Source organism: Amphiprion ocellaris, chromosome 6 (genome assembly GCF_022539595.1).
Source record: "Amphiprion ocellaris isolate individual 3 ecotype Okinawa chromosome 6, ASM2253959v1, whole genome shotgun sequence".
Taxonomy (NCBI): domain Eukaryota; kingdom Metazoa; phylum Chordata; class Actinopteri; family Pomacentridae; genus Amphiprion; species Amphiprion ocellaris.
Genome location: NC_072771.1, coordinates 14,844,823 through 14,870,025, shown reverse-complemented (window position 1 = coordinate 14,870,025; position 25,203 = coordinate 14,844,823). Strand labels below are relative to the sequence as shown.

General features: G+C 44.7%; 1 protein-coding gene across 10 annotated transcripts in view; it reads left to right on the top strand.

Moving 5' to 3' along the window:
• fbrsl1 (fibrosin-like 1) overlaps nt 1–24,534 on the top strand; it is a 329,368-nt gene extending 304,834 nt beyond the window's left edge. For 4 of the 10 annotated variants that reach the window (XM_023271544.3, XM_023271543.3, XM_023271542.3 and 1 more), the window contains 13 exons: nt 7,454–7,874; nt 8,686–8,945; nt 10,858–11,108; nt 14,596–14,646; nt 14,846–14,941; nt 16,524–16,595; nt 16,846–16,875; nt 17,178–17,249; nt 18,013–18,145; nt 18,911–18,994; nt 20,227–20,310; nt 21,128–21,398; nt 22,035–24,534. In XM_023271544.3, the coding sequence (XP_023127312.1) occupies nt 7,454–7,874; nt 8,686–8,945; nt 10,858–11,108; nt 14,596–14,646; nt 14,846–14,941; nt 16,524–16,595; nt 16,846–16,875; nt 17,178–17,249; nt 18,013–18,145; nt 18,911–18,994; nt 20,227–20,310; nt 21,128–21,398; nt 22,035–23,337 (3,128 nt within the window). In that variant the 3' untranslated portion in view covers nt 23,338–24,534. Of the gene's footprint in view, nt 1–7,453; nt 7,875–8,685; nt 8,946–10,522; nt 10,684–10,857; nt 11,109–14,595; nt 14,647–14,845; nt 14,942–16,523; nt 16,596–16,845; nt 16,876–17,177; nt 17,250–18,012; nt 18,146–18,910; nt 18,995–20,226; nt 20,311–21,127; nt 21,399–22,034 lie in introns of all 10 variants that reach the window. The other 6 variants (XM_023271541.3, XM_023271547.3, XM_023271539.3 and 3 more) reach the window with 6 other exon arrangements.
• The last annotated feature ends 669 nt before the right edge of the window (nt 24,535–25,203 follow it).

Genomic DNA, 25,203 nt, shown 5'->3' with positions numbered 1-25,203 from the left:
CTCAGGATGTGAATATGTGTTGCTTTACATCATGGTTAATTGAGTATCTTTGAGTTTTGAAGTGTGATTCAGAGAAAGATGCAACGTTTAAAGCACAGTTAATGAAAAAAATGTATCAACAGATTAGTCAGTCATAGAAAATGCTTGTTATTTAAGGCTCTAGTTGTCAATGCTCTCAACAGTCCATTAGGAAAATGCCATTCGACTGAAACATCTACATTAAACATATTTTGAAATATTGAAGATGGTACAGTATTTTCAACTGTTTGGTGATGCTTGGATTTCCAATGGGTTGGCAGTTGGGCTACAATGTGCAATAATCACGCTGCAAGATGTGCAGCGTGAAGTAAGGCAGAAGTAACTCAAGCCTAACACATGCTATGACTTTTTTTGCTGCTTGATACTAACAGAAAACTTGCACAGTTTTCATGGTACACAACTAATCTACAAGAGAAGTCTGTCTGATAAAACATAATTTACTTCAATTTATGGGTTCGTAGATACACAGAGTTGTTTTTAACTTTATTTACAAGACATAATGTTTGTTGCTGTGCAGTGAAATGAGCTTAGAACAGGAGACTTTGCAGAAACGTATCATTAGTTGAATGTAAATAATTTAGCCACAGAAAAGACAGAATTGACCAAAAACAGACACTCTGTCAGCATCTTCCAATTGTTGCCACCCCACGATGCAACACAGCTTTTTTGTTTGACTATTTAAATCAGCACTGCAAAGTTCTGTATGATAAATGCTAACTAAAATGCCTCCGCCAGGGTTACACCAAATAAAAAAAGGTTCCAAAGAGCTATTTTCAGCTTTTATTAGATCTTTTTTAAATTTCAATTATTATTTTAATTATTCTAAAATGAATAAATCTTTCCAAATAGAAAAATGTCAAGTAGTCTGGTGAAAATTCGTCTGTATATATAGTAGAAAAACAAAATATCGCGATGTCAGTTTTTTCCAATCAACTCTTGATTGTTTCCATGTGAGATTCCTGAGGCATGCTGTAATGTACAAAGTAAGAGTTGTCACACTGATGGGCTCCTGAATGATTGGAGCAGCAGCCCTGGGCTTTGATCATCATGGTGACGACAAGAAGCTCTGGCCTGTAATAACAGGACGCTTCAACATGTAAACATGACAAGACAAAGAAACGTGGTGGCTGATTGATGATGTAGCTCTCTGGCAGTTGTACATGAGGAGGTATTTGTTTTTAGCCATCTATAGAACATCACCACTTGACAAAGCTAGCTGCCTCAGCATTCTTGGCCGTCGGAGGGTGTTATCTGGCATTATGAAAATGGCTGCTGCATTTGCATGAAGCAGGTGAGCAGCTCAGGCAACATCTCAGTCTAAACCACAGCTTTTGATACTCAAACCGACAAACCCCTGAATCTGAAAAACACTTGAGGAAATGTGATATGTCGGCAAAGATGTTTGGCCTACCCCTTTCATTGCACTAAACTGCAGCGGCTGCATATGTCAAAACAGTGAATGAGGTATGGTGAACATTTTGGAGCTGTCAGCCTCCAATTGTTGCTTTGCTTTCAGAGTGGGGAGTGAAAATGGAGATGCAGGAGGAGGAGAAGAAAAACATGCAGGCTCTTTCAGCCTACTGTCATGCCACTTAAGATTTGTTGAAGGATTTTCACCCAGCCATTTCCATCCCATTGAGAAGTAATCAGTACGGCACTGAAAGATAATATTATATCCACTTAGAGGCATGTGGGCTTCATGCATGTTCATACATGAAATGAGGCTGGGAAGCAGTGCCTCTATTTACATTGCTGAGCACTCACTCCCTGCATTTCTGCTTGGACTTGACGCTTCCTGGCAAAAGCTCCCTGTCTTTGTTTCTCTCACATTCTTTCTCCTTCTCGTTTTCATTCCTACCTCCTTCCATTCCATTCTCTGCGGATTGTGAGCCAGCTGGTGGGCTAATAGAGGATGCTTTCCTGTGGGGCACCAAAGTGATACTGTTCAGGCGTTATGCGAGCTTAAGTAAAGCTGACACGCTGCTCAAGAACTACAGCCCACACTGAGCTCCACGGCAGCCTGTGGAGGGATTCTGAAAAGGTCTTGAAGGTATGGGAGACACAGGGAGGCTGCCACTGTCCTCCCACCACCACGCTGTGATGTGGGAAGCAGAAGTTAAGTCCTTTATTAGAAGTGGCAGGCGTTGTCTCCAGTCACCTCGATAATTGCAGCACCATGTCCACCGCCATAATCAATTGAGACAGCTGCCGCTGCGGCGTTCAAGTCCATCAGGCAGGCGTGTCGTGCTAATTAATGAAATGATAAGGCTAGTGCTTGCAGCATTGCACAAATATCTCCTGAAGGCTCCCCTGCTTTTCAATGCAAAATCCAGCCTTAATGTTCACATCCCTCCTCCCTTTCCCCTGCATGTTGACTGTCTGTCCACAGTGGCCTCGGGGTAAGAAGGGTCACCGGGGTTGGTGATGGGTCAGTGACAGTGAAAAGGGTCAAATTCCAGGCTGGCAGGGTGGGCCGTGTCAGAGGAGCCATTAGACTTGAGCTTTTCTGTTGAAAGTTCCAAGATGTCCACCCTTTTATTTAGGAGAGCCCAGTGGCACTGACCTTAGACGACCCGGCTGTGTTCATAAGAAGCTGAGACTGATGGCTGTCCCAGAGCACAGGAGCTCTGCTGGAAACAGCTCAGCAGGGGGATGGGCATGATGCACACTCAAGGAACTGGAGGAAGTGTGAGCGTGAAGGCGTCTTGCTTGTCTGCAGCACATTATAGCCAGGGGTTAATGACGGCTTAGCGTTGCTTTTGAAGCACCACTGGACCATGTATGACATAAAAGGATTTGGACAGTCAACATCTCGGCCTCTGTTGTTCCTTCTCTCTCACTTTTCTTTCCAATTTAAATATGTGCTTCCAGCCATTTGTGTCCCATCCACAATAATGGCATATGTGCCATGAGAGGTGACTGGCATATGTGGTCCTGCACCATATGGCTGGAGTTTGAATTGGGATCTGATATGCACAGGAAAAACTGATTCATCCTTCAGCTTGAGCTGCCAGCTCTCTGAAATGAACATTAGGTTCTCGATTTATGCCTGGACTTTGACTGTAAACGTGTTACAGCTTGACACCCGTCACCGTTGTGGTGCCATCCACTCCTTTGTCAGCTGCAGCAGAGAGACAGAGAGAAATAATTGAAACGTGCCAGCTGTCCCCACTCTTTAGCTGTCTTGGCCAGCTTTTTCCTCGTCCACTCCCCCATTAACATCTCTGAGTGATTTGCAAAAACGCCGCCTTGGCTCCCCTCGTTACCAGCTTGGAGATGCTTGAGGCAGATTAAATAGTGTGAGGGAAAGCAAGCCGTTGCAAATTTCTCCTATGATTTTATTATTAGCACAATGATTCAACACTGTGCAGTCCTTCTGTTCCTCTCATACAAAATCATTTTGTTGAAATCACCTCGCCTTTTTTTTATGACTGAGTACCTCACGGCAATGAAGTGTTGATTGGCACGACTGCGGTTTCCTGCCTTCTGCCAGTATCTGTTGTAGCCATCTTCCACAGTCACTCATTCGTGAGCTAAGCCTTGGCTCTCTGCAGATTGCTTGTCTAGAGAGGTACAAAAACCAAATCATTGTGAGCTCAACCGTCAAGAGCAGCAGAATATTCTGTCATCCAGAGCCAGCAGGAGACGAATCAAGGCAGCATGCATCCTCACATACCTTCTGCATCCTCCAACGTCTTTCAGCAGATATGCTGCTTTATTTAAATATCTGTCTGTTCATGTCCTTATTTTATCAGTGCCCTGACTGTTTATGCTTTGGCAAAGCCGTGAAGGGAGTGAACCGCAGTGTTTGCCTAGTAAATGAGAACACCCAGTGGCCTTAAGCTTCTCGTAGCCCCAGACATCTCCTTGTCAGAGGGAGAATTTGCATATTCTCTATCTAATCTGAAAAGGCTTTTTGCATGCAGGTTCTGTTTCTCTGGCTGTTGTGTACAGTGGCATTCGGTGTCAGCAGTGAGCAGATAATTTATGTAACACACCTATTTGTATGCACAGCATTAGTTTGTTGAGGGTTTTAGTTGGAGGCCCAATGAGACTATTCTCTAGAGCCCTCGTCTCATTCACACGGTCGTGGGGTCCATTTGCAGGTAGCCAGGTGTGTGTTTAAAATGGTTTAAAAAAAAGCTTCAAAGTCAATGATTTTGAAAGGCTTGTTTTGCAACTCAAAGCATTAGAGAGCAAATGTGTGCATTGTTTTTCTTCAGGGTTTCCTCATTGTGTTTTCTGCACGGCGTGTGTCAACACACCCTGCTTTAGAGGGATGTCCTCGTCACACGGAGGAGCCTTGCTTTCCATGGATGGTGACAACCAACCTCATCCCAGTCCAGCACAGGGCTAAGCAATTCCAGACTGGTCCAAGCCATTCCAAGCTGGGCCATCTGGCTGTGTAAAGGCCATATAGGACCTGAGCAGTGCCAGCTCTCCAGATGTTCCACAGAGACAAACAGGGTCACATGTGAAGGATATCGACGGCAGGAACAGCTGTGTAGCGACACTGTGTTCACCCTGGATTCCCCGCTGGACACATCAGTCATCACCAGCAAATCCAAGCGGCTTGTTGTCCGTCTGCTAGCTTAGTCCCTGTGTCTCTCTCTCTCTCTCTCTGTCTGTCTCTCCACCTCTCCAACTCCTGAACCTGTATCATAGCAAAGTGAGGCACGTGCACACAAGGCGAGGCCCAGTTCCCCTGAGTAAGCACGGCCACAGGAACAACTATAAAAAGATCAATACTGGGATGAGATGTCATCTGGTGAGCAGACCTGCCAACACCCCCCTAGGGAATGTCCCTGTCCCCCCAGTGCACTAACCCAGCTAACAGGAGAGGGGTACCACCCCCCACCACTGGGCTGCCCTCCAACCTCCCTGACTCAGTCACACCATCTGCTCAGGTTTGCAGGGCAGGGCTTCAGGACAGCACTTTTTTTTCCTTTTTTTTGTACAGACACTCGTATGGCATTTGTTTCACATGACTGCCTGTGGCTTGCCTACTATTTTCCTCAGCATGGGACTGCAGGGAAAGTGTATTCTATGTCCTGAGGAAAAGAAGAACTAAACAACGCAGAATTTGGCAGTTTGCTGAAATGTTTGAAACTCCCGTTGACAGTTCTGTTGCTTTGCAGTGAGGAGACAGTATTTGTTGAAAAACCACAATGATTTTGATACATATAGCCCTTAGGTGACATGTGTCAGAGAGGCATTCCTGTTGTGTTGTCACTGCATGCTACTTTACACTCAAAATGGCTGCTGTTGGAACAGCATCTGTAAGATGAAGGTGTTCAGAATGAGAGCTTTAACATAAATTGTTCACTCCTCTGGAGAGCTATAGATGCTGGAACACCTGCAGTTTAAAGAGCTGTCACACAGTAACTCTGTATTTATTCTTAGTACCACATGTACCACAAATGTTGCCATCTGATTTGACGCAAAGGAGCTATTGAAATGATGCATCCTTTTGCATTCTCTCACAAATGTGGCCTGACTTTTCTCACTTTGTGCTGCCCTTCACTAAAATGAAGATGCTGGGGCTTCTGCTGTGTGTGAAAACTTTTTGTGTGCGTGTCCATCTTCTGTTGTGTTCACTCGTGTGTATGTGTGTGTGTAGCATCCACAGTGATTTTAATGAGGGATAGGTTGGTCTGAGCTGATACCTCCCTGCCTCCATTAGAGCCCATTAGAATCATCATTAAGATAACCCGGCGCTCGCTGTGGCCCTGGCTTACCAGCATTAGTATGAAAAGCCCCCCTCTATTTCCTAGTGGTCGTAGTGAGACTTCCTTCAGTATCGCTCGCCTCGCATTGTGTCTGGGAGAACCGGTTACCATGGCAACATCACCCAACGGCGACATTTCGACTGTGGATATTTGCTTCTTCGCCTCTGTTTGTCTGTCGGTGCCTGTCTCTCTATCTCTGCCTTCAGTCTTTCTCTTTCTCTTTCGCTTGCAGGGACGAGAGCCTGACAGTTTAATCCAAGTCGCAGACCCCTATAAATCTGGAGGTCTATATATGCCTGGACCCTGAAATTCATTTGAAAATCGTGACACCTTAGCCAGCCCCAGTTCTCTCATAAATGCAAGGAGCGAGGGAGGGGGAGCTGAGCAAATAAAAAAATAAAAGCTCTGCCCTGCCTTTTTATTGGCCTTTTTTATGGGTGTTAGGATCCTTGAAAGATTAAGCAGGCTGTTAATAGGGACTGGATATTCCATTAGTGGGCTGCATGTTGAGTTCTCACTGGCTTGACAGCAGCTCCCAGCTCTTCTCATTTTTTTGTTACCGTCGAGAGTGCCCGTGGAGCTTTTTTAATTGAGCCGCTCGTAAGCCTTTTGACTGATGTACTGCTGCATCTCAGCTGTAGATTAGAGCCGCTAAGAGAGCGTCATCACCACCGGGCTCTCTTCTTCTGCCTCTATGCATGTGTGAATACCTTCTATCTCTAATTTTTCAGTGCATGCGCTTAAAAATGAATTCCACCAGTAGCCGTTTGATTAGCACAGAAGCTATAATAGTGATTTGACTATTGCAGTTGCAGCACCACCATCTCCTCAAACTCAATTTCTTCTCGGTCTGTTGTGCTTTTGATTTTACTCTGAGCGAAGTAGAAGATTGCCAAGCGTCTTGTCTTTTTCATTAAGATGCATAAGTGCTTTGAGATTCTTTGTACGTGAAAAGGTGTCGAGATGCTGCGTTTTCTGCCACTTTTATTTCCCTGCTACAACAGCATGTAATTACAGTCATTAAACTGCAACAGCCTAAGTATGAAAAGTCGTTGTTCAGTGGAATGCTGATTATAAAAGCGCCTTGTGTGTTGAAAGGACCCTTGATGAATGGTAAAGACAAAGTGGCCGAGTTCAGAGTGCTTTGCTGTGGTTTCCCATATCCCCTGAAAGACCAGGAAGGGAGGATGGAGAGACGCAGTGGCAGAGAGGCCAAGATAAGGGGCCACGATCTCTCTTCACAGCACAATTGAAACATAATTATTTCATGCCAGATTGTGTGCTCAGCAAAGCCCTGAATGGGGGCCGACATTTAACTTTAATTAGCTGTGATTTATTCATACTGACTGGATCGCGGGAAGAAATTGGATCATCTGATTATAGTCAAGCATGAAAATGACCTGATTAAACACTTAATGGAACCTAGGGAGAGGGAAACAAGAGGAACCTTGTGTAGAAGACACTGGGACAACATTATAAAGGAGGAAAGGGAGCTATTTTTTTACTTTATCATTGAAAATCATTGAACCTGCACACTGAATACACTCAGTAGCTAACAGCTATCCTTCTGGTGCTTTTGAGTCAAACCAGGAAGTCGCGTTAACACTTAGGAAGGTTCATTTACACAGATGGATTTCAGGTTGGACATTTATTCTTACATTTTGCTGTTTTTTTTTCTTACTCAGGTGTGCCAACGAATGAGAGTCCCGAGTCCAAGACTTGTAGTTCCGCCAAAGTCTCAGGGCTCCAGCGCAGCCAGGAGCAGAGCAACAGTGAGGTGCCCTTCGCGCCTCCCGTGCCCAGCCCCACCCCGGCTTCGGCACCCACGGGCTCCCCTGCCCCCGCAGCGGCGGCGGCACCCCCAGAGCCTCCTAGGTCACGCCTTCCCACCCCGACTCCCCTCAGTGTCAAGAAGGAGCAGCAGCCTCCACCCCCTGCCCCTACCCCTCCCCTGCTGAGGCTGCCACCCCACCCCCAGCCCCACCCTCCTCACCCACACGTGCACCAGGAGCCCCGCATTCTTCCGCCTCCGCAGCACCATGCGCGGCCAGTAATCTCCCACCAGGTGCATCACCCGCTGCAGTACAACAGCCTCCACGACATCAGGTAATTTGTGACACCAGCATATTTGGTTACTGGGCAGCTACGTATGAAACAGGCCAGCCAATGAGCATTTGGAGTGAAAACCTGCCAACAATAACACACACTGGAGCTGTATTAGTAGCATATTCAGCAACATTTTATCCTCAGCTGAGCAGCTGAGATACGTGTGTAGGACCGCTAGAGATCTCTGTGCCGCTGACGTAACAAAAAGGGTGCAGAAATTCAGTATCCAGAGAGCTGTCTTCACTTCCACTGTTTCACCTTTTGTACCTGTTCAGGGCGTTGTGTTGCAGAAATCACCCTTTTCATTTAATGTGCTCCTGCCAGTCTAGTGAGAGTAACCTGCAAGAGTTTTCCAAATTAATATAATGTAGTTCAATGTACAATTCTATATTCTACACAATATTGACTGTTTTCATGTGGATATTGATTTTCCACCTCACAAACTTGCAATAACCAGCTGTCAGATTTACTGTTTTTCATCGAGCAGCTCTGCAGCACAAACAACACAGGCGACTATTTCCCATTTCACCTCATCTTCTCAGATTATACCCTCACCTGTTTTTTTTTTTAGTTCAATATAAGAGGCGTTATTAGAAAATCATTCTTATGTTGTCAAAGCAAAGTGTCAAACTTCATCAGTACAGCTGAAGTAACACTCAGCTACCCACAAAGAAACATACATTCTGAGGGAATGATTTCAAAAACAGTATATGCATGTTTTTGCAGAATGCATTGATAGATGTAAATAATCATGTAAATAATCATTGTTTTCATGGAAAATGTTTTTCTTTGTATTTCATTGCATCTTCAGCCACAGCAGCAGTCCAGTGGGTCTTCCCAAGCAACACCTACCCCCGTCCCCCCACCACCACATCAGTGGGCTCCCCTCTTCAGCCCCTGCTTTGCCTCTGTCCATAGCCAATCTCTCTACCTCGCACTATTCCTCCCTACGGAGCCCGGCCCATCGCCATTCGGCCATGTTTGCAACCCCAGCCACACTGCCGCCACCACCGACCTTACCGACCAACAGTTTAGTGGTGCCTGGGCACCCCGCCGGCACCCCTTATCCAGGTAAAGCCGCACACCTCAAATGCTAGATGGCAGCTTCAGTGCAGACACAAAGATACATGGAAGCTGTGGAAGGAACGACACTGGCTTTCAGTGCTGCTCCTTTTTGATTTGATTAGTTATCTTTTATAAAAATATCTTGGCAAAAACCAAAATACCACAAACAGTAGTGGTATTTAATAGTAATCATTTTATATATTTCCTTATCATCATTGAAGATTTGCATTTACACATTTAACGGCATATTCAAAGTATACTATATACACTCTGAACACAGGCTATGCAAAGGTTTGCATACTGTAATGGACACTTTATATTCCAGAGTATATTTTATGCTCTATTTTACAGGACTTGGCTGCACAGCTCGTCCGTTGTCATGTTCTAATTGCCGTTCTATAAAAAGCATTATATATGCATGAAATGCTGCACTTTGCACGACTAGTCTTCAACCTAGACTGATTAGTTGATGATTTTTCTAGTGTTGATGTCATGTAATATGTTATATGATGCTGAAATTAGTGTTCATTTATGATTTGCTGATCTGGTAAGTGCTCATTTACATTTTTACTTATTTAATCCTTTGATACTGCATAATACATTAAATCCAAGCTTATATTTTTATATCACTAATGATGCATGTGATCATTTTTAAAGTGCTAAATCTACTCATGTATGTCTCTCCTTTACTAATTTTATTCTAAAGGGCTATTGCATTAGTTGAGAAGGTCACACTGACGTCCTTTATTGTGAAAGGAAAGCACATTTGGGTTAATAAGGGCTTTGCCTGGTGATGAAAAGATTTCTTCTAGTATTCTTTGCACACCCCATTATTTCAAATCAGTTTTTAACTGTGCCTCTGCCAATTGTATAGTGATCTCTAAAGCACCGTATGTAGCACACAAGATATTAATGCTGATAACACAGTGGACAGTCGTAGATAGTAGGACATGTCCAGCTGTTTCCTGGAAGTGAGCATATTGGTGAATGTTAAGGCTGTAAATACAAGGAATGCAGTCCAGTTAGTCCAGCAGCTACAGATAGCTCAAATAGCAAAGAAAATCTCACTTGGGCATTACACAATGGAAAGGAATCTTAAATGAAAATAAATGGTCTTGGTGGTGACTGGTAGAGAGCACCGTAAGTCACTTTCTAAGACAGTCTGTATTTAAGGTAGTGTAGAAATGTTTCAAAGGTCACAAGGTCACTGTAAGAGGGCTTTGATGCATCACTGGAAAATGTCAGCCAATAACTGGACAGCCATCACAGCTGGAGACATCTTCAGCACGCTGAAAGCAGCACTTTCAAAAATGGTGCACTCAGTCCCAAGTCTGCTGCACCCTCAACGGAGTTATGTATTCTCTTGCCAACAACATGTGATTTGCAACAATTTATGTTCCGTTCAACAATTTTATCAAAGCAGGCAATTTCGTGCTGCAATATAAGATTAAAAATGTCTCCAGTGATGATGGGTGTCTCCAAAATATGTAACAGATATGCCAAGTGTGCATTGACTTTCTAATAGAGGGCACGAGTGTGTGTGTTTTCTGCTGGGATGACTCTTGGTTCTCTCTTGTCTTTAGATACCAGCCTGTTGATATCATTCAACCAACCAATCATGTATTGCCAGCCTCATTCGGGGATTCTGATTGGCACATTGTCACAGGCAACTCTCTTACCACCACCAATGAGTCCCCACGTAGAAAACCCTCACAGCATGAGCTGGAGAAACAGAGAATGCCAGGTGACTATTTTCTTTCTTCTCTTTACCCTTGTCGTGAAAACTGACTGGGCGCCCGTGCCTTTTTTTTTCTTGTGTCCCCCCCTTCCCTCCCCCATCCCCTTTTTTCTTTCTTTCCTTTTTGTTTTTGTTTTTTTTTTTGTTTTTTTTGGTTTTCCTCGCTCTCCTTTCTTGCAGAGCATGACCTCCTGAGGCAGGAGCTGAACAACCGCTTCCTGGTTCAGAGTTCAGAGCGGGGCCGGGGGCCGTCTGCTTCGCCGCTGGCCCCTGTGTCACTCCTGAGGGCCGAGTTTCACCAACACCAGCACATGCACCAGCACCAACACACCCACCAGCACACCTTCACGCCCTTCCCCGCCAGTCTGCCCCCGGCCGCCATCCTCACCCCGCCCACCGCACCCCCCATGGTGCGTACCCAAGCCAGAAATGTGAGGATAAGTAAAAAAAAATACAAGCTCCCGTAACTTCCCACCAACTCACCTGTCACCCCTCCCGATCTCCTCTTCAGTCAGCTCCTCCTTTTTTTTTTCTTTACCCCCAAATTTACCAAACATGTCCCGTAGCTGTAGGAACCCCTACCTTCAGAAAATATGACACATTCAGTTTGACTTTTGCTCTTTGATTTCTGCATACTGTCCTGCTGACAACAAGCTGGGAGCATCACATCTGCTCACTTTAATTAGGCCAAATGCTGGGCTTATTCGGCTCACCGACTGCCAGCTACTGCTGCACAGACCCACATACTAGTATGTCTACTACTTTGACCAGATACATGCTAGTTTTTCTCAGATTGGTCAGACCTGATCAAACACATATATACTTTCATGCTCTGCAGCATCCATAGTGGAATTGTATAGAACCATACATCCACAGTATGAGATCTTTTGTCATCAAGGCCATTTTCTGAGTCATGACACGTGTGCCAACAGGCCGATTACCAAATTTCATGTAAATTATTCACAAACGTCTTAACTTTCACATGGATTTTGCTGCTCAGTGTTTGCTGATGATCAAAAAGGGGAATTGCCTGAAGGCAGGCTTTTCAATTGTTTGCATATGGATGTGTTTCAAATGGTTTTAAATGTTTTCATTCGCCTGTTCACAAAGAGCTACAAAGGCACCGTCAAATAGATGTGTGTGTGTGTGTGTGTGTGTGTGTGTGTGTGTGTTTATTCTTCCAGACTCATATATATTTGTGTGCATTGTGTGCTAGTTCTTTGCCACATATGTGTGATTGTGTGTGAGTGCACAGCCCAGCAGCAACCATACTTTCCAATGACAAATTCAAAGCTTTGCAGTCGATCAGTGACTTCATTGCGGATAAAGGGGGTGGATGACATCACTGTAAAACTGTTTTGATAATGTTTGTAATTGCTTCCGTGCTCTGACTGCCATCAAGTCTGGAGGGAAGGGCTGGTTGGGGGGTTCAACAGCTCTCAGATTAGTACAGAGGGAAAAAAAAGGTTATGACTATTCATCCATCATTTCAAATGCACAGCAATCTCTGACAGTCCATTCAGACGGGTCCCCATTTGTAGCTTTTTGGCATTAGACTAATAGATCTAATCCATCATGTCATGACCTCTGATTAAGAGCCTGTGGTCCCATTAAAGCCCCGCTCCAAGATTATCCCCATCCTGTACAGTAGAAATCAAAGCTCTGGTATTTATGGCATAGTCTCAGATAAGTATAGAGAGCGTTTAGATGGTTTATCTGGTCGGCTGTTCATTCCTGACATGGTAGGAATTATATACAGAACACAGGCCTCTCTTTGAAGATGAAAGAGGCGATTTTCCCCATTTCACTAATTCTGGCATTATTGTAGCCCATGATGCACACACACACACACACACACACACATATACACACACACGTCTCTTGTTGTGTTGTTTCAGTGGGATTTCAGACTGACATTAATGTCCTCTGCCGTTGTTTTTTTGTTCTTCTTTGTTACTTATCTTATGCCTTTTCCCCTCCCTCCTTCCCCTCAGTAACAATGCTGTTTTTCTTCTCTTTGGTGCGTGCTTAGAGAAGCAAGAGTAATGATGATGTTGTGGTTGTTTTTACTGTTCTGTCGTGAAAAGGCAGACCAAGTATTTCCCAGTTGTGCATCGTGTCCCTCTGTCTCTGCCCCCCACCCCCTACCCCCTACCCCCCCTCTCACTCTCTCTTACTTTTATTTTCTCCTGCTCTCTGGACGCCCTATGTCATTTCAACTATGTAACAGCCCTTGGCTAATGGCTGTAATTAATGAAATTATGAAGCCTCTATATTTGTTTATTGTTTTACGCCCTCAAGCAGCTGGCTTGCCAAATGGCAGCACTGAATGCCCGCCCCCTTGCCCCAGCCGTGTCTTTATACAAGGAACATCCTTAATTGTTATAAGATGAAATATTAAGCTTTAATTAACCAAAGCTGTTTACTATAAAACAGTGACAGCCACCATAAATTATAAAGGCAAGAGTTTGTCTTTTTTTTTTTTCTTTTTTTTACAAGGCCATAAAGCGGCCAAAATCCCTTTCCCAGTGTCAGACATTAAACAGGCCGCGCCTTCAGAAATGCAGAGGAGCTGTTTAATGAGCTCGGAAGCTGGCTCGGCGTTTCCTCTCAATAGGCTGTCTGTCTTTGATTTGGGCCCATTATCGCCTACAAACAGGGCCGCCGACACCATCGCTGCCGCTCCTGCCATTTTGTGTGCAGATGTGAGCGTCCCTGCTTCACCAGAGGGCCCCCTGACCCTAACCCCCTGCACCTCCACCGGCAGCTAAGCCAGCCCCCACCCGTCCTCAATCACCACCCGTGTCGCAGCACGCGCGCACACAGAAAATCTGATTCGTACCCATTCATTTTCCCGTTTTTATGTAAACCCAAAACATCTGTGCCTGCCAAGAGGCCTTTGTGAAAACACTCGCAAAAAGTACCTGGGAATGGTTTGTGTATTTGTGGAACAGGAATAAGTTACTGTCACTTGTAATTAGCCGTTTTCAAAATAGAGAAGCAGTTTTGGCTCGTGAACAGACACACAAAGTCCCCATTCATACGCAGAGCAACATTCTCTGTTCTCTCTCCCTCCTCTCCTTCTCAGCTTACTGACTGGATTCACGTGTTCAGGGCATGATCGGAAACATTTTTCAGCAAAACCGCACAGTTTTTATATGGCAAATTCCAGCTGAAATTATTCTGATACGCATACGTTCTGCCACGGAAAAGGTTTCCTCTCGTCTGTTCACCATGTTAAGATGGTGTCAGTTTCATTAAGATCAGCCCTAAATTAGGTCCTAACCATTGCAGATGCCTTCTACTCAATTCAGTTTCAGCAGGCTTTATAAATTCTCTTCATGATTTAACACACAGACCTGCTTTTTTGACTAAATCTCTTATAATGTCTGGTTTTCTAACACTGAAAACAAGCTATATGTCTCCCTTCCCGTCTATACTATCGGGGCTTGTTTTAAGAAGAAAAAAAATGTCTTAGCAGTCAAAAGCAATTAGATTCACATTTCTGCAAATTTTCCAGTGAATAGAAACAACTGGTCTGGTTTTAAAATGGTCTGATTCCTAAGCCGGGCCTCCACGCCCAATGTCTGTATGCTCAATTGGAAAATCATGCAGGCTGTCTTCGTCTTGGCAGTCTGCAAAAGCGGTCGTATTGTTAGCGATTTAACTGCCTATCTGACCATGCTGTTTAAGTAAACCCATGACCAGTGCGAGCCAGCTGCTTTACCCTGGGGCTTATTATTCTGGATCAAACCCTGCTTATTACCAGCTACAGATGTTCATCATGTGTTTTGTTTTTGTGATGTAGAAATAATGAGACGTTATTATTAAAGAAAGCTTTTACATGGAGGATTTTGTTTAAGGAGATCATTTTGTGGGCTTTTGTTTCCTAATTTTTTGCTTTCTTGTCTTTTCCAGTTCGACAAATACACCCCCAAACTGGACAATCCATTCATCAGACATTCAAACGTGAGTTTCCTTTGTCATTCTAATTTAAATGTGTTATTTGCATTTGGCAAATCAAATATTTGACATATTTGAATGTTGCCGTGAGAGCATTTACTGTGGCCGTGGCTTTGTGTGTGCATATGCTTGAGTCCTGTACGTATCTCTGTATGATCTTGTTCTGTGTCTTTTTGTGTCTCCCATCCTCCTCTTCTCTTCCCAGTTCTTCCCCTCCTATCCCCCAACCATGCCAGGCATGCCCCCGCTGCTCCCACACTCAGGACCCTTCAGCTCGCTGCAAGGAGCTTTCCAGCCCAAGGTCAGACCCACATCCCTATCCTCTACCAGCAAACAAAGAAGCAGAGCGTTTAGGGAAGCAAGGGATAAAAGAAAGCACACAAGCATGTACACAACTGAAACAAAAAGTTGAAAGTAAAAAGCAAAAACCAAATCAAAAGTTTGAGATGCAAGTTTGCTATTTTCTTCAGAAAGTGGAAGGGTCACCATTTGCCAGAGTAAAAACAATCTAAATTCTTAATGGTATAGGATACATAAAGAGAACCAAGAGACTGACTGCAGAAAACAGTTAAGGGGATATTGAACAAACTACACAAAATACAAAAACCTAATAACTTAGATGAGAAGCACAATGCTGCAGTTTTGGTTGTTTGTTTTTTTGGTTTTTTTTTTAAGCAAACATTCAGGATCAAAATTGAGGAAAGAAATATCCTCAAAGGGTATATCTGTAGAAGAAATGACAAGTGAAAAGATGGTCACTTACTGCAGTTGCCCACTGCAGTGCATTAGATATTTACCACAGAAAACTCCTTGTGCTGTCTGTCTTGGGTGAGAAAAGCAGCACATTTCATTAAAGCCATGATAGTACCCTATCAGACTGGACTGGGCCTGAACCAGAATCGGAGCTGCATGCTGAACCAAGTCATGACAGGCCATGCCAAAGATAATAGCGCGATGTGTGTCCGTTCAGGAGAGCGGAGGAGAGAAAATGCAGGGATGTGATGGGGTGGAAGGGTGTGAGTCTGTCTGGCAGATGCTCAGGGGCTGTGACCTGGAGTAAGCCACCAATCAAAGCTGGCCTAAATCCGCTGGCCCTATTCCCAATGGGCTCCGTTGTGGAGGGGCTCTTTTGTCGAAGGCCCCTCCAGATGGTTCAAGGAACACTCTTATGCATCCAAAGCCTCTGCTAAGTATTCTTGGAAATAAGCTTGGGGATTGGGGTGGAGGGTTTGTTTGTGGGGGCTGGCAACCCAGGTCACCCTACAGAATCTTCCAATCCCTGATGTGGGATTGAGTAATAAGGCTGATCTAGACGCTTGTGCTCCAAAGACTTAAAGAGAGATGAGAAGATCAGAGATGTGTGACTCTGGCATGGCTGTGTGCCTGCAGCATCACTGCAGTCTTATCTGCATCAGTTATATAGTGTCAGCTGAGGATTAGTTAGATATAGAGTGATTGATGCAGGCATCACTAGCTGGAGGATCTTCTAGTGGTCTTAAAACCGCTTTTTTTCATGCTTTTTTGCTACAAACATACATCTAGAACAGTGACACAAGGCAAAAGATTCAGTCCTGTAGCAGTAGTTTGTATGTGAGGACAGAAGTGAAAACTCATTCCTATTCATTCTAGGGCAGTATTTAAAAACAAATTAAAAAGAAAAATGCAATTAAAAAGCCTCTGCAACGGATGCTCTAGAGGATGCTTCAGGACCCCATTTGAGAATTAATATGAGGGCTTTTTTTTTGCATACAAAATCTAACAGGGTCAGTTTCTTTCTTAGTCTACATAGATGTTATCTACATAAATGTTATATCCATGTTTGAACTGATGTAGATCTGTCTGCTCACCATGTTTCTCTTTCTCTTTGTCTCTCTCTCCATCAGGCATCTAATCCCATCGACGTAGCAGCACGTCCTGGAGCAGTACCTCACACACTCCTACAGAAGGATCCACGGGTAAGCATCAGGCCACCTGTCTGCTCTGTACTTTGAGGTGAAAGCCGCACACATGCTGTACATATGTGCATCAGATAGAAGCGAATGCTTGTCTTCGCATTAATATGTTTCCAAGAAAAGGAATTTCTGCTCATTAATCTCTATGGACACGTGTATCCAAAGCACCTGGAAAAAAAACGGACACGCATTTTTATATTCTGACTGTTTATCTCTGTCTCTGGTGATAATGATTATCTGTTTGTCCATACAGATAACAGATCCGTTCAGGACATCTGTTAGGGTAAGTACACACCTCATCCGTTTGTCATAAAATGCTTCATCTCTCTGGCCAGGCCACAAAGTCTAAAACTGCAAATTCTTCACCATCAAGCAAATGCAGGGTTTTGGCTGCATTTACAGTTAGCTTTGAGGTCTGTATTGGGTTAAAGTCAGGGTTAGATTTTCTTAATCCATTGCCTGGTTGAAAATTCTGACGAGTTCCCACTTTGTAGTTTGGCCAGAAAACTCTCAATGCCAAATTCCATTTTTAGCTCCCCATATCAAAGCCAGCAGGCTAACCTCAGTTTCTCTCTAAATTTTTAGAAACCTGGCAAGTGGTGCGCAGTGCATGTCCAGATCGCATGGCAGATCTACCACCACCAGCAGAAAATGAAGGTGCGTGAGATGGATAATGACGTCTTGCAGGGATCTTGCTGTCATGTAAAATCAGATTATGGTTGGTTATGGAATAATGACACAAATAGCTTACTTACTGGATACACAGTAAGGCCAATCATGTCATAGTTGGATCATTACCTGTAGAATAATTGCGTTACTAGATTCAGTAGGACCATGTGTGTAGGAAAAAGCAGATAACGACAACAGAGGGCCGTTAAGGAAACCAACTCCAGCAAAAACATTACCTCCTTTTGTTTAGTATTCTATCTTTGAGAGAATATTTATTGAAGTGACATACTCTCAAACATAAAGTAAGAAGGTTGTACTTTGTAAGCATAGATAAAGGTGATATGCATGACTGTCTCCATCTCTATAAGAAAAGAGACAGTTCATACACCACATTTCTAGCATGTACCAAATGTGAAAACAGACTCAAAATACTTGTGTGGAAATACTCCTCTCACTAACAGAGGATGACGTGGCCTTGCCATGGAGATCCTCTGCTAATGCTACTAGCCCTGTGCTGTCAGTTCTTCTCGGGCCCTGAACCCCCGTTACCAAGGATTTAGCATCCCTAATCAGCTTACATATATTTGTTATAACACAGCTGGGCGGAATTGGAGACACAGAGCCATTGTTGATTCTCTGTCCTTCTCTGATCTCTCACCCAGTGTAGCTGAGGATAAATCCCCCTCACTCTGCTGCTGGAAATGTTGCCTACTGACCTAATTTTCTTTGTCTCTGCCTTTCTCGACTGTAGCAAATGCAGGTGGATCCTCACAAACTAGACATGAACGGGAAGCTGGACTTGTTCAGTCGACCCCCAGCTCCAGGAGTCTTCCCAGGGTTCCCTTACCCTCATGATCTGGCACGACCCCTCTTCTCCTCCACAGGTCAGTCAGGTCTCCCAGTATCCAGCACATGTATGCAGCTTCCACGCAAAGCGAAGCCATTTAAAACACTCAAATTATCCCATTCTCAAAGCCTTTCAACGGCGTTTTTAACTTTATGCAAATCAGCATGTATAACTGCATGTCAAAAAAACACTGTAATGAAATGGCACAGTTTTTTTTTCCTCTCATGTAATGTTCACTTAATTATAGTGCTTTCGTAGCAAATGTTTTGCCAGTAAAGCGAGTCAGATATGTCTATGAATATGCATGACTCTCAGTTAGGTAATTGACTGATTTGCCCTGCGTTGGAGGGCAACAGAGAGGAGAACGGCCTTTGACTGGTAATTATGCAGTGGTGTGTTGGAGGCACTCCTGTAATTGGTTCTTTCATTAACGATTCATGGAATATGGGTGATGGTTGCAGTGTTTTGTGAAAGAGCCGAGCTTGTTGCACATTCGAGAGCTGACCTCACTAAACTGCTGTAGCTTCGTGCACAAACAGTTGGAATAAAAGCAAAATATCAATGGCATTAGTCAGCCATCCTTTGTCTTATCCAGCCAGCATGCGTATTCAACCAGTTCTCGATGCTCTGCCAGACACATATTTGTCAATATTTACATTTTTTAAATTCTGACTGATTACAGGGATCGGAATTAAAGTTGTTTTTAATGGAGAAATGTTTTGTCTTTGCGTGGCTTCTTAGAGAGCTTATTGCTGTCTGATTGGATAATAATAACACCATTTTATCGTCTCTGCTCTGATAGGCTCTGGACACCCAGCGCCCTCTCCGTATGGCCCCGCCCCCCACCCCAGCGGCTTCCTGCCTCCTAGCCATTTGGCAGGTAAGTGTAAGTAACCCCAAGTTTACCATTTTTTTATACATTTATCTCCTCTTTCTGCCCATTTATCTGTCACTTAATCACTCTCTCTCTCTTTTGCACTCATGTTTCAAACACATTGCAAGTCACCAGGGTGTAATTTGAATCACTGATATTTCTAGTTTTTGATCTCAGGTTCCCGTCAAGGTTAATGTAGAATCCAGTTTGCCACAGCCTGCTGCAGCATTTTCTTGAGCGCATTTGTAGTTTACGGTAATAGACTGTGTAGCCATCCTGTAATCAGCCAGCGTGATACATAACTCAGTTTTTAAATAACTCAGTCTGGGATTATTAAAAAGGACGTAGCTTCCAACCTCCAGACCTATTTGTCAACCCTCATTTGTTTGGGCAAACTAAATGCACTGCAGCAGCATATATGGCACTGTTTTCTCTCAGCTTGCAAAGGGGAATAATGGAGAGTACTTCATGGTGTTAGACTGATTTGCGCATTTAATTGTTTGCTTTTTACTTTTCATTTATTTTCCACTATTCTCTCAGAAACACTGTTTTGAGTGGCAAGTTGATTTCATGGAATAAATCCTTGAACCAATCCATTTAGTGCTTATGAATACATGGTAGGAGGGAGATTTAGTCAACAAAATGTTCCCATCAAGTGAATTCATGTGTGAGGCAGAGGAAATTTCTCAATTGTTGTCTGTTGTGATATATTAAGAAGCCCCACAACTACAAATCCTTGAACCCTAATCTGTTATTAACTTCCCGATGAATTATCCCTGATTTAAAATGGGACCGCAAATTACCATTTGACGAATGTTGTTGATTGACTTTTTGTTATTCCTGTAAATTTGGAGGCTGTGACAGCGGAGTCCATCAGGCACAGATTCTCCAGTTAAATCACTGCACTCTGTCTTGGCTAATTTTTACAGCTCCTAATTCCCCTGTCCTTCCACAGTCCATTTTCAGGACAGCTCCGAGAATTCAAAACTAATTCCCCCCAATCAAACAGTGTTGTTCCGCTAGCCCCAGCAGGGTCAGAGGCACTCCACTCCAGTTAGTGGCAGTGAATCCAGCATCCAGGTGACCTGGCTACTGCAGGCTTACCAGGCAGAGAGTTGGGGTGGCAGCGCTAAAAAAACCACAGCTCGCTTGTAAGAGAAAAGCCGAGTGAAACGGGTTGGTGTTGGGGGTGAGCACCGCTAGCCAGCGCCCCCTTTTGCTAATCCCTGTTTGGCATTTTGCAGATCCTTTCAGTCGCTCCAGTTCCTTTGGCGGCCTCGGCAACCTTTCAAGCAGTGCCTTCGGAGGATTAGGCAACCCCTCGCTTGGTAAGCGCTGGCCCCCTCTCCTCCTCCACCGCTCCCCCCTTCAATCTGGCCCCTATGGCCAGTAACAGAACAGAGCAGGACAGCGTTAGACCACAGGGAGAGCCAGGAGGGGAGGAAAAAAAAAATCAAGACACTTAGCTCTAGTTTCTGTGTCAATACAGCCTTAGCCCAGGGAGGCCCAACAAGGCAGTACAACACACCACAGCAAACCTCCTCCCTGCCTCCACTTCATCTACCAACCATGTCCCAGCAGCCTGGCTTTAATCTGGCTGTGCCGCTGCCAACAGGCACTCTCAGGTCTGCTGTTTGGTGGCAATTCATCTATTAATTATTTGACAAGCCCCTTCTGCACCACCATGGAGGCCTTTCTCTTTTCCCTCTGCATCCTCCTCTTTATGCCTTTCTCTCTTTCTCTTCATCCCTCCTATTTTTGTGTGCCAAATCGGTCACCCTGTTGTGAAAATGGATGTGATTGGAATAGACATGCCGTGGAATGCTAAGGTCTACCTTGGCTTTTCACAGCCCTCAACTCCAGAGGGCAAGTGAGTCTCCCCTGTTCATCCGGTGCAGAAAAAAGGAGAAGGAGGGTGAGAAGCCCTTTAGTCTAAAAGCAAATGAGTAGAGTTTTTTTTTTTTCTCTGGTGGGGGGAGCCATTAACCTCTAACTCTTTCAAACAGCTTCAGTGAAAGAACCTCCAGAGACAAAGACAAAAGCAGCTTTTGTTGTTGAGTCTTTCTCATCTTATGTGTCCTCAAGAAGGTTTTGTGCCCAATTAACTTACAGTGGGTCCCACGCCTGTCTCCTTCTTTCCTTCAGGGTCCAACAGTGTGTTTGGCAGCAAGGAGGGGCCAGGAGGACTGCCCACATTCGGCAGCCCCCACCACGACACCTGGAACAGGCTTCGGCGCACCCCGCCGTCTTTCCCCACCCCACCGCAGTGGCCCAAAACCGCAGACGCTGAGAGAAGCAGCTCAGCCAACAGCCACGAGAGAGAGCGGGAGAGAGAACGGGAAAGAGAGAGGGAACGGGAAAGGGAAAGAGAGAAAAGAGACTCGTCCATCGGCAAAGAAGAGAAGGATAAAGACAGGTGAGTTCAGGCAAAAGAATCAATGTTTGTTTTATCTACTTTTTGAGTAATATTTAGAGAATAATAGCTTTCAGTGTATCCCATGTCGCCCAGATGGATATAAACTGTGCATATTTGCATACAAATTAAAAAAAAAACTGTCCACATAAGTGCTCAAATATTTGATAACTCTAAAAATATGTCCAAAATAATGATCCCTTTTTCAGCTTACATTAGCATATATACAAGATGATCTACTTACATTCGGGCAAAACAACAACACTTGAGTCACCCAAATCACAGAAAAGAAAAAAAAAATGTGACATTTCTCCAGTTAGTCATTAGTAGTATCCATGGAAACTGAAATAAATTTAATTCATGTATCCAACAAGGAAACAGACACAAATCAAACAGGCAACAAGCAGCTTTGAGAGAAGCTATTTGTCAAGAATTAATTGGATGAATCTCTGTGGATGGAATTCTAGCAGAGCGTAGGGGTTACTCTCAAATTTAAAAGCAGTAAACATCAGAGCAAGACAAGAGCTTGGTAACTTGTAATTTTTAAAGAGATTTACAATGGAAAATTAATCAATGTAAATCATAACTAAACACAGTCTACTGAGGGACTAAAAAAGCTGTTAAATTGTGTCATTACAGGGATTCTGTGGATCGCAACCGTCACTCCAACCGTTCATCTCCAGCCTCAGCACCGGTCAGCTACCAGATCAGCAGCCTGATTCGCTCAAACAGCCAGAACTCTAGTGATTCAGGTCGACATCACAGCGGCAGCGTGGACCGGGTCCGTGAGGCAGAGAAGGAGCTGCTAGAGCGCCACAGAGAGTCTTCTACACTTGCTGATGTGAAGGTGAAGGAGAGTCGCTCGCCAGGCAAAGAGATGCTAGAGAGGAGACCCTCAGAAGACTCCATCAAACCAGCTCAGCGTTCTCCTTCTCCGTACTCCAAGGCCGTGATCAGTGAGCAGGGTCTGAAGATGGCAGGTGGACCTCCATGTACACTGAAGGACAGTGAGAGGAAAGAGCCTCCACCAGCAGATCTTCTCCACAAGGTGAAAAACGACATGAAGATAAAGGAGGAGAGGAAGGAGGAGCAGGAGGTCATGGTGGTGAGTTCGGAGCCAGCTCCTCAACCACAGGCCCAAGCGCTTCCTGTCCCCATCAGCCAACCAGGAAACCCACACCACCACCATCCACCACTGTCCCAGCAGCCCCCTCTTCCCTCGCCCCGTGGTAGTGACATCCCAGCACCAGGCCTGCATGGGGTCCCCATGGCACACTCCCTGCCACTTTCAATGAGTGCCATGCCCCAGATGGGCAGCCTCAATGTGCTAGACCGGGCTCGTATGGCACCCTTCATGGGAGTGAGCCCACTGGCGGGCAGAGAGCGCCTGCCCCACACAGCCTTCCCTTGGGACCCTCTTAGAGAGGCCTACCGCAGCCTGGACCTGCAGAGGCGCATGGACTTCCAGCTCAGGGCCGAGCAAGGACATCGCTTCCCCAGTGTGTACGACCAGGAGCGAGCCTACCGCGAGAGGGAGGCTCACGACTACTCCCACCATGAGCACCTGTTGGAGGTGCGCAGGGAGCACGAGAGGATGCGACAGCAGGCAGAGGAGCGAGAGCGCCTTCACCTGAGGGAGGAGTTGGACAGAGCGCGCCTCCACCAGCTTCACCAGTCCCCTATGGAGGGCCATCTACCCCACATGCCCCCCTTTATGCCCCACCTTGGCGGCATGCCCTACCCTAGACTCAGCCCCTCCACAGGCCATAACGGCCCTCTGAACAGAACACCCCCTACTGCAGCACTGAGTGCGCCCCCACCCCTTGTGCCGGCCGGCAGTGCCAGGCCAGCCTCGCCCCGGAGGACTACCCCCCTCACCACCACCCAGGACCCACGGGACTACTCCCCATCTCGCAACCCCAAAGAGGTAGAGGCTCGGTAGCTTCTTGGAAAACGTGCACAAAGTCTTACTGGGCACACTCACAGGCCCCCCACCCCCTAATTTGAAATGTTGTGAACAAAATGCACTGCTCTTCACCAGAGAGGAGCAAAACTCCCTAAGGGAAAGGGTATGATTGTACAAAGTAAAGATGTGTAAGGCTGATTAAGCACATGCCATGACTTTATTTTTAGTGGACTGGAGGTTGAATAATGTCGGTAAAGAGAACACAAATATGTGTATGTTTATTTCCGACTTAAATATTTGATAATTATTAATATATTAATCCAATACCTTTTTTCAGCTTTGTGCGAAAAGAGAGGTCCTGAAACGAGTTTGTACATTTCCTATCCTTGTTCCATGTATAGATATCATTTCTATGAATTTTATGTATTTTGTGCATTAGTCACACCTTTTACAATATTTATCCCAGTTGATTGTGAGACATATCCCTTATGACCCACTGTATAGACTGGATTTTGGTTTCAACCTTCAGTAATTTAACCTCATGGTACCAGGATATCCTCAACGATGACAATGTACAATGCTACATTACCGATTTGTTTTGTTCATTTGTTTTGCCTTTGAGATATGCAGATAAATATATATTATGAGGTCTTTGTTCAGTCTCTGTAAAGAATACTGATGTAAATAACTTGTTGATATTCCTTCGCTGCAAGATTACCATGTAAATTTATTAGGCTTTTTAACCATTTCTAGAAAAACAAAATTAAATGAAACATGGGGAATTGTTTGCCTGTTGAGTATCGTGTTAACAGACAAGCCTGGCCAACGGATGGGAAGTTTGAAGGGAGGGTGTTGTAAGGAGGCCTAGATGGATCATCTGCAATCTATGCAAAGCAGCACACAGCACCCGAATGAAGAAATCACCTGGAGGGAGCAGACGATACTGGTGATACTGAGAGAAACTTGGATTAACATGTGTTTATATTTACCAATGAAATAATGATGGAATTAAAAGACTTCCAAGTCGCAAACTGGACCAGCCCCAGACAGAAAATAAGGACACTATTTAGTGGACGGCAAACGGACATTCTCTGTCAACCTTGTGGTGTTGTGCAGTTGTTTTTCTTAGACTCTTGTATACAAAACAAGTAGAGTTTTAGGCGTGCAAAAAAATGAAAATGAACATTCATGGTTTAAAATGTACGGAATAAAGTTTGGACCTAATGTAAAACATTTCCTGCTTATCTTTCATCCTGTTATTCATTGTCAGCGCTGAGTGCAAGCAGTGAACTTGTCTGTGAGCCAAAGCTACTGAGTGGTATGTTTATGTGAGCTTGATAGGTTTTCCAATAACGCTTGTGCCTCCATTTTCAGCATTTAGAGTATTTGCTCATCTGATACCAAGCTATTACTTTGAAATCATAAAGGCAACTGACTTGGCTGGCAGAGTAGCCTAAGCCATCAGATCATTTGACCATAATCTGTCATACATGGGCTGCAGAGCTCTTCAGAAGGGATCGATGAGATTGGGCCAAGGCAATACAGGGAGGGACTAATAGAACATTGATTTTGTATGAAAGCAGGTTTTGAGTGTTTGTGTTGCAGGTAACCGGTATTGACTGGCAGCCCAGCGGCATATTGACCTGCGGTCTGGACTCATTAAGAGGAGCAATGCCTGGGAGGCAGGCTATCGGATGGTGGAAGAGAGGCTCCTCTCTCTTCTCATACGCCTCCTCTCCTCATGCACAGCACTCATCTGCTTTTCTAATGAGGCCGGAAGGCACTCTGGAGTGGGCCGCCAAGGGAGCCCTGAGGTGCCCCGTCCTGTTATTGACAAGACCTCGGCTGTGCTTGCCGCCTGTCCAGAGACAGCCAATTCATCCTGATAATGCCCTGACTACT